The sequence below is a fragment of the Diabrotica virgifera genome, chromosome 4 (assembly GCF_917563875.1).
Source record: "Diabrotica virgifera virgifera chromosome 4, PGI_DIABVI_V3a".
In the NCBI taxonomy this organism is placed as follows: Eukaryota; Metazoa; Arthropoda; class Insecta; order Coleoptera; family Chrysomelidae; genus Diabrotica; species Diabrotica virgifera.
This window is the reverse complement of record NC_065446.1, coordinates 240,943,460-240,953,392: the sequence shown is the minus strand read 5'-3', so window position 1 is coordinate 240,953,392 and position 9,933 is coordinate 240,943,460. Positions and strand designations below refer to the sequence as shown.

The window sequence follows — 9,933 nt, the reverse complement described above, 5'->3', positions numbered from 1 at the left end:
GAATTACCTTTTTTATGCTGTTTTTGAATAAAGTTAAATTTAAGTATTTATAGTCAAATAGTCATTTTAATAATTATAAATAAATATTATAAAAACAAAAATAATGTTATCGTTTATCGTTAGGCTTAATATAATAAAATAGGATATATTTCTATATGACAGCGTTTCGTGTTAATACAACGCATGCGTAGTCCATGAAATCATCTGAACTGAGTTCTGAAATCTTTGAACGGCCGAATTCCACCGTTCAAGCATCGTTCAAGTTTAAACTGCCATCGGTTGAACGTGCGAATTGAGAAAGACGATTTTGACCTTAAACTGACGTTTACTAGAAGTTCAGGTTAAACTGGAGTTGAACTCGATATGAGAAATTGGCCCTAAGAGGCAGTATACCACTGCAAAAAAGACTTCCTTTTGTAGCTGGTATATAAATTTTATTAAAAATTTTTCTTAAAGATCCAAGTTGGACAAAAACTTTACATCACAGATTAACATAATGTTTTCGGTCTTAGCAGACCATCATCAGGTTAAACTCTAGATCGTTGTAGTAGTTGAAACTAGCCAAGGAAATTGATCACATGACCTTTGAATAACAAATTTTAAGCTATATTTGCTTAATCTGATGCGACAACAAATCGATGTTAGAAGATTAAAATATTATCAAATGTGTCAATTGTTGTCAAATGTGTCAAATGTGTCAATTGGTCCGACTTCCTCATAATACCAGCACGTGCACGGTGCTAACTATGGTTTATTTTTTGAAGTTATTCTTCTTTAGGCGCGATTGAGAGTAAAATTTTTCATAAATCTGCGCGCATGCGCACACAGACAGTATGTAGTTCGTTTCTAATCTTTCAAGATACCTAGTATCTGTATCAGCGCAAATAAGTCATTAAAAGAATATATTAGTGTTTTTAGTAAATGTATTATTTATTATAATTTTTGTGTCTTTGAATTTCTCTTCTTCTGTAGTAAGATAATAAAATATGTAGGTATAACATTTTTATCACGATACCACTCAATCTATTTGTCACCGTGTTGTGTAATTATATCCGAAACTTACGTGTCAATTACAGGAGACTCGGTGGTCTAGTTGTTGAGCGTTCGGTCAGAGATCGAAAGGTCCCGGGTTCCAATCCTGGACGATTCAATTTTGTTTATTTTTGGTTGTTTTAATAAAAATTTTTTGAAAGTGGTAGAAAAGAAAATTAGTTTAATATTTAAATAGAATACAAATAACCTGTTAAGTATATTTACTTCGTTAAAATTATATAATAGAAGAATAACTTCTTACGTGCGTACAAAGTACACACACATTATTTTTTAACCAGGAGGAGTAAACTAAAAAGACAGATTCACACTTAAGAAAGTCACTAGGATAATCACCAAATACATCTTCTTTTTTGGTTGATCATGTAGGCCCTCGACGCGACGGTAATCCATAAATATTATATTATATTAATACGTCGCTAAAGAGTTCTAAAAACAATTGTTTTTATATAAAACCAGACTAAAAATCTAAAAATTAAAGGAATAACGCAGAAAATACAAAAAATCGCCGATATAACTTAATTAACCTATGAAATGTCAATTGTGTCAACATTTGATAAATGTCATTAGTGTCAAAATTTTATAACAGTGGAGTCACGTGGAGTAAACTTGCCTGCATTTGGACCAATTACAAACAAGCATTACAACGCGGTAAATTTGAATCACTCCTCTTAGTTTAAAAACAAACTATAGAAGCAAAGGTGAAGACGCACATTTGATAATATTTTAATCTTCTAACATCGACTTGTTGTCGCATCAGATTAAGCAAATATGGCTTAAAATTTGTTATTCAAAGGTCAAATGACCAATTTTTGTGGCTAGTTTCAACTACTACAAGGATCTAGAGTTTAACCTGATGATGGTGTGCGAAGACCGAAAAAGTTCGTTAATCTGCGATGTAAAGTTTTTGTAAAACTTGGAGCTTCTAAGAAAAAAATTTTTTAATAAAAGTTAATATACCAGCTACAAAAGGAAGTCTTTTTTACTTCTACAGTAAAAAATATAGATTTACTGAAGATTTAGAATGATCCAGAAGTTTAGCTATATTATTTATTAAACGCTTTTATTTAGTTCAATAGTTTGCATCAAATCTTTAGACGTTAATTTGACTGCCTTTTCCCCAATGCAAATGAATGGAAATATGCAGACATATGCATTCGTGGGAACAATGCACGAATAGTCAATAAAAATTTTTTTTATGTTTATTAATTGTTTAAATAATAAAAAACGAGTTTAATAGAAAATGCTTAAATTCTCTTGTTTTTTACAATGTAAAAACTTTAAACTTTTACAGATTGTAGCTAATTATATGAACTATACATAATTTCACTTTTTACGTTAATTGTTTAGGTTATGCTTCATAAATAAACAATAAAGTTTAAATTTTTTTGCCGATTCCGACTACTTTTCATATTAGTACATCATATGTTTTATACAAATTTTAATAAACATGATGATATATATTTTAATGTTTGAAAAGTGTAAGACTAAAAAGTAAAAAATAAAAAAATATGAAAAAAAAATTTTAAGAAACGCTTTTCTTTAGTTACGAGTGACTAAAATTAAAAATATTATAAAAAAATCAACTAAAAAGCAAAAAATAAAAAAAAATTGAAAAAATCTAACACATTCGTTACAGAAAAGTGTGGGGCGAAAACCATTTAATTCGATGAAGACACGCCACGCTTTTCTTTGACGAATGTGTTAGATTTTTAAAAATTTTTTTTATTTTTTGCTTTTTAGTTGATTTTTTTATATTTTTAATTTTAGTAACTCGTAACTAAAGAAAAGCGTTTCTTAAAAATTTTTTTTTCATATTTTTTTATTAGGTATATTAAATTTATAATTTTATATTTGATGTATGATCACAGTTAATTTTAATCTTCTTTAATAATTAAATAACCCATTGTTTAAATTATATTTTGCAATTAAATTCTTGATATTTTTAATCCACTTCGCCTGGGCTATCATCTGTCTATCTAATTAGCCTGCTTCGATCCATCTTTGGACATAGACCTCCCCAATCCTTTTCCATTCTTCTCTGTCTGTCCTGTGCTTACTAAATCTGTGTTTACTATTACGTTCCATGTTTGTCGGTCCTGTGCCACTAATTCCCATTGTCTCACTCCCATTTTCTCCAGATCTTCTCTGACTGCATCCTTCCACGTTCTTCTAGGCCGTCCTACAGACCTTCGTCCATCTGGCCTTTCCCAGAACTCATTGTTTATAAGGCGATGTTGTTACTGCTTACCACATGCCATAAGGGGTGATTCATTTAGAGGTACTTTTTTATAAAAGAAAAAAACAATGAAAAAAATTAATCTTATTTGAAACTTTTTATTGTCGTAAAAAAGAACCATTCTTTACAATTACTTCTTAAAGATAATTTCTTTCAAATGTTGACCATGACTGCGGTTAAGACGGTCCATTCTGAAGGTCTAATTCTCGATGACGCGTTCGAGTTTTTCGATTGGTATTTGACCAGTGACTCGAGTAATACTGGCCTCCAATGCCTCAATCGTAGCTGGTTTATTCATGTAGACTTTGGACTTGAGGTAGCCCCAGAAGAAAACGACTAGACGTGATATGTCACAGGATATAGGCGTCCAAGTCACTGGTCCGAAGCGTAAAATAAATTGCTCACCGAACCGTTTTCTCAGTAAAACCATGCTTTCACGGGATGTATGGCAGTTGGCGCCCTATTTTTGGAACCAAATGTCACTTAAACTACGAACTTCAATTTCTGGTACCAAATAGTCCGTTATCATGGCGCGATAATGGTCTCCATTCACAGTAACATTCTGGCCGGTCCAAGACATGGACCGACGATGACACCGGCCCATAAACCACACCAAACAGTGGTTTTTTCTGAATGTATTGGCAACTCTTGAACCTCTTTGGGTTGCTCATCAACCCAAATACGGGAATTTTGTTTATTCACGTCCTCATAAGCCAAAAACGGGCCTCATCGGAAAACATTTTTTTTGCTCTAAGCGCACGAAACACATTCCTCATTGAACGCCTATTTTCGTAATACAGCTAAATAATTTCTAGACGTTGTGCCAAGTTAAGTCTTTCTAGGATGAAATGTCAAACAATACTGAATCAGAAAGCAACTTTAGGTCATACCATTCATGCACGATCTCCCAACAAATCCTCACCAAAAAAAGTACCTCTAATTGAATCACCCTTTATATCTAACTAGATTTTCCTTTACGAATAGAGACTCTAACTCGTTATTATATCTGCACCTCCATTCGTTTGTCACGCTGTCTCTGCAAGGGCCATATATCACACCAGAAATTTATTTCCTTCTCTTTTTGTTAGCGTCCATGTTTAGCTTCCATACGCGACTGCTAATTGTATTATGGTCTTAAACGAGTATATCTGGATTCTTGCACCTCGTGAAAGAAGTTTTGACTTCATTGGATGTTGCTTTACATCGTCATAGCTCTTTAAAAATCCATTACCTCTACCTCCTAATTGTTTCAAAAATTGCCCATCCATGGCCTCGGCGTGTGCTGGGCCTGGGCTGGGTTCAATATGCTCCGTGCCTTAAATCAGGCTTCATTTGGAAGATAGCATGTGTTATATTGGCTTGGAGACCCACTGCGGTGTGGGTTATTCACATGGACCTGCGACCAAAACCCCACAAGAAAGGGTCTAACTAAACTATTATAAATTATGTGATTAAGCCATTATGTATTTTTAAGTGTTGTTGGACTTAAATTTTGATGGTTCGATTTCCACTCTAGAAATAGTTTTCAAAAAGATATTTTAAAAATGTGCGAAAAATATAATCAAAAAGTCAAAAATTTTAAAATAATTTGTTTGAAAACGATTTTCTGAATGGAAATCGAAACATCACACTGGAGTTAGAAACTTGATTTTCTTTGCATTGCAATCACTTGTAGCTTTGAAAATTTATTTTATGTTTTTATGTTACTATTTTAAATAACCACTCCGTCCGCCTATGGACTTAATTTAGTAAAAATATTCTATGCTCTGTCCTTGTTCTGTCGTTGTTTTGTGTGGCTTTCATACAGGGTTGCCACATGTAATATAATTATCGGATTGTAACAAATATTTTCCTAAATTATTAATTTCCTAAATTAAGTTTATTAAAATTTTGATAAAAATAGCTATTTGTATAACAATGGAGGAAAGTACTACTTTTCCTCCCGAGAATGAAGTTTACTGCCCGACGCGTAGCGGACGGCAGTAATCATTCAAGGGAGGAAAAGGTGCTTTACTCCCATGTTATACATATGATTTTTCCACCTTCCTCAAATAACAAGTTATTTTTTCATTTTTACTTAATTTATTTATGTAACTAACCAACAAAATTTATTAGAACTAAAACTAACAAGTAGGTACAATATAATTGTCAACTGTCAAATATAAGTCAAATTATTAATGTAAACATTGTTAAATCAGAATAACAATTTACTGTTTTTTACCATTCTGCAAAATACAGAGTGTTTTTAAATAAACGTTAAAATGTATAGATACTTACGAAATAGAAAATAGAAAAATAGATATTGTACAGGGCGTCATAAGTTCTATTTCATGAATGAAATACCATGACGTCACTTTTACTTTTTCTTCCTAGGGAGGAAAAGTACAACTTTGCTCCCTACAATCAGGTCCGGAAAAGTATACTTTCGGTAGAGGTAGGTGGAAAAATAAGTAACATAATCGATAACTATTATTGTAAGGTTGGTGCAAAACCTCGTGAACCTTGAAAATGCGTATGTATAACCGAAATAAAATGAAGCCTAAAAACATACGACTATTTTATTTGCTGCGAATTGCGCGACAGGGTCCCATCTGCACCCTGATATTTTCAGTAATGTCGGATTCAATCGTTTCGTTCGTATATTGACGTCACCAAATGCATGAATTAGGTTCACGAGATTTTGTAACAGCAATAACATAGGTATTTTTTTAACGAACCACAAAATTATCTAATTAATTAATTATAAAAATTATGATTCAAAGAGTACAAAAAATGAATGCTACTGTAATGCTGACCTCCTCTGAGTCCTCTGGATGTTAGCAAAGGTTTGTAAATGGATGGAGTGAAAATAATTATTACGTATTTACACTGGCGATTAGTTTACCATAAATGTCACATAAATAATATTTATGGTGTATTCGGGGATTCACAGATGTAGTAGTAACGCTCGGTTTCATAATCAGTTAAAGTGGACTTTAAATTTTAAGTTGGTACCTTTATCAATGCAATTAATATGGGTAAATGTCAACTTTAAAAAGTGAACTTTAGACTTTAGTTAATGTTCACTTTAAGTTGATTATGAAACCGGGCCTAAGGGATTCACAGATGGGGTAGTAAGGGATTCTCACATTCACATTTGAAAATAAAATCAAAAGCTGGAGACGCTCATATTTATAGTTTCTTATTTATAAACTCAAACACCAGTCTCTTAAATGTTTCAACCATAATTCTTCTTCATATACTCCTTCCTCCTTTTATCTTTCCCTATTATTATCAGTCTTAACATTTCATCTCATACGTTCAGAACTGGATGAGTGTCAGGGTGTGTATTAAAAATTTTCTCAAATTCGCATTTTTATTTTAAGACATAATTTCCAGTAAAACACAATAATTTTGGCAACATCGAAATCTAATTCTGTCTGGTGGCAGCATGGTGGCAGATGGCATCCCTGTCAAGAAGGTGTTCTGTGGTTCTAAGTAACATGCATTTGAAAGGTTTTGTTTTGATTTGAACAGCAATAGATATTAAAAATATTAGTTTATAAATATTTTTATTCTAACTAAACGTGCACGTGCAGTTCTAACACAACGTTTTGAGTAAACATGGACACTGAAATTTCAAGTACGTCTAAAGAGCGCCCAAAACCAGCAAATTGGACTCATTTAAAAAGATGTTTTCAGACCTTAGTAGACCGCAAACAACTAAATCTAGATACTGTTGTATTAGAATTAATGTTAAAGAACGAAGTACTAATAGATCTAGATAAACTAGACAAAGTTTTGGCCGTAGTTTTACCGCATATGCTCGTTTTCTACATGAAAAACTGGCCAGGCTGGCAGAAGAGTCCAGAATATTACAGTGGTAAACTAAGTTTTAAGGACTGGTTTTTGAAATTCAGACAGTACTTAAGTGTTAAGTTAAATTATTTGATAAAGAACGGTTATAGCGAAATTATGAATCAGGAAGATGAAGCTGAGGTAAACTCCACAGAAGATATAGTGCCCCCTACAGAAATGGCTCCATTTGTTATCAACATACAAGGAGCTCCAAAATACTTGTCTACTCTGGTATTTGACGTTAAAAATAGTAAGTTCATTTTAAATTATTTCATAATACAGTAAAACCCCAATTATCCATGTGTAGATTATCCAGACTGCGGATTATCCTTGCTAGGATTTTCCATTAAGGCTATGGGTACATAATTCGCAAATATTTTACGTGTATCCCTACTTTTTCTGTCTTTACACGGCAAATTACGTGTAGTAAAATTCACACTGGCATGGATATGTAAACATTACTAGAATGTCATTCTACTTGAAAATGTCATCATTAATTTAAAGAGATGGCTTTTGAATGTTCTTGGATAACTGTTATTTTTATAATTGCAAATTATTAATTCAGTTAATAAATGTGATAATTTTTTCACTATGTATTCAGTGATTGTAATAATTTATTTGTACAACAAAAACTAATACTCAATCGAGAAAAGAGGAAAAGTGATTTTTTAATAATATTATTACGGAACGATTACAATTTTGAACATCTTTAACAACAAATTACTTGGATCACAGAATATATTATCCTGATGTATTCTCTGCTTGGATCTTCCACAAATAATACACAATAAATAACTTTTTATTAAGTTCACGTCTTAAATCAATTATTTATCAAATACACTATACGCTGTGAGCTCGTACGTAGAGGGAATATTTACAAATTCGCGAGCGCCAGTAGTGACAAGTCTGTAAACCTTTACCGGAAATTTGACATAAATGTCAAAGTGATTAATTTAAAATTAAAATTAAAAACATTAATTATAAAAAATATTAGTTGGTCAAAGCTGTGGTATATATTTTTACCTTAAATATACTTTCGTTTTAAATACTGAATTTAAGTTTTTTTAATGTTCCGTAATCTATTAATCTATTCATCTTAGCGCCATCTACACGATAATTGTGAAAGTATCCGAAATAAGAAATTCATATTTTATCAATAGAACGTCAAAATGATTACCAAAATCTTAAATAAATCGATTACAATTTAATTACTTTTTTGCGTTGTAAATATTAAGCGATAACAATTAGATAATAAATTTAAAAATTACCGGTGAAAGTTGAATTAGTAGTCCGCTAGGAGCGACACCAGCGAAGCTCAGAGCGTATATATCAATAATATTTAATCAATAACTCAAAATATTCACGATGCAATGTCAAATATTTAAAATTGTCACTGATTGTCAGTGTCTATGACTGACAATATATGCTGACAAGATTATATTCGGCTGAGTGCGTTGTAAGACAAAGATAGATTTGGAAAATATTACCACGGCATTGTGTTCATTTTTTTCGAATCCTGAAAAAATCAATAAATATTTTTGAAAAATTTAAACGCAGAATGAAAGACTAAATTATTACCGAGGGCCGAAAGTCCCTTAGAATAAATAAAAAGTTTATTTTGAATGAGATATTTGAAATTAAAGATCACACTAAATTTTCTCTTAGTTTTTCACCCCTGTAACTTATTAAAATAAACATTATAGAAGTTCTCAGGGACTTTCGGCCCTCGCTAATAACGTAATCTTTCATTCTGCGTTTAAATTTTTCAAAAATATTTATTAGTTTTCTCAGGATTCGAAAAAAATGAATCCCCATTTGAATAGCATTGCAGCCGAAAATACGTACCGATCCTCTTAATCAAATTGCATTTTTGAGGTTTTATGGACACAGTGTAAGTCACTTGACAGAAACTCTATGTGATGTGAGGGAGACACAATGCCATATCGATAGCAACAGTGCTCGGAAATTATTTGGTTGATATCTGCTGCTTTTCAGGTAAACCCAAAAGAAATGCTTTGGAAATTGAACAAACCTTAGAAATTTTAAACAGAAGTGATAAGGTGAAAGAGTCGCGTCATTATCACGAATCTATGAAGTTGACAATCAAACAATACAAAAATCTACAAAATTTCATTATAAGCCTGACTATTTTTAAAAACACATCTGTAACAAATTTATTGCAAGGATCAGCTTTTCAACAACTGAATGAAGCACGTTCCAACCAAGTAAGGTTGTAACCAAGCAACGTTATTCCATGCAGGGGTCGATATTTTTCCTTTTGATCCCTCCCTAATTATTCAATCAGAGTACCCTGCTCCTTCACTTCTGGTTACACTAACCAGCCTGTATCCTACGGATTAAATTTCTAGTTCTAGTGTCCAATTTTCTGTATAGGCGCCAAGGTATTTAAATTCTCCCAGTCTAAAAATGGAACTTTATTCTGCATCAATTGGACCGCGTTATGTAATAACGGATTAACCGCCAAAAGTCCAAAATCGAGATAATAGTGCCATCTTGCAGCTAGGGTGCAAATCTATGTATAAAAATATGTTTTTTGTAAAAAAATTTAAAAAAAAGCTGTTTTTAAATGCCTGTATTAAGCTACATTTTTTATTTTCTTAAAAAAAATCCCACACTAGGATTTGTAATATCGAACTAAACGCCAATAATGGTACATAATCCATTGTCATAAACAAAAATCCACATCTTTGTAAGTGTAATAACGAATCAAGCGCCACGAATAGTCGGTTAATTCTTTATTACAAAACATAACATATTTACTAACGTTAAAGATATCGAATTAAAAG

At 32.0% G+C, this 9,933-nt stretch overlaps 1 protein-coding gene across 1 annotated transcript in view; it reads left to right on the top strand.

The window, feature by feature from the left end:
• Positions 1-6,759: 6,759 nt before the first annotated feature.
• The window catches only part of LOC114327372 (uncharacterized), a 28,776-nt gene continuing 25,602 nt past the window's right edge, over positions 6,760-9,933 (top strand). The window contains exon 1 of the mRNA XM_028275969.2: positions 6,760-7,376. Within this exon, the coding sequence (XP_028131770.1) occupies positions 6,893-7,376 (484 nt within the window). The 5' untranslated portion in view covers positions 6,760-6,892. The remainder of the gene's footprint in view (positions 7,377-9,933) is intronic.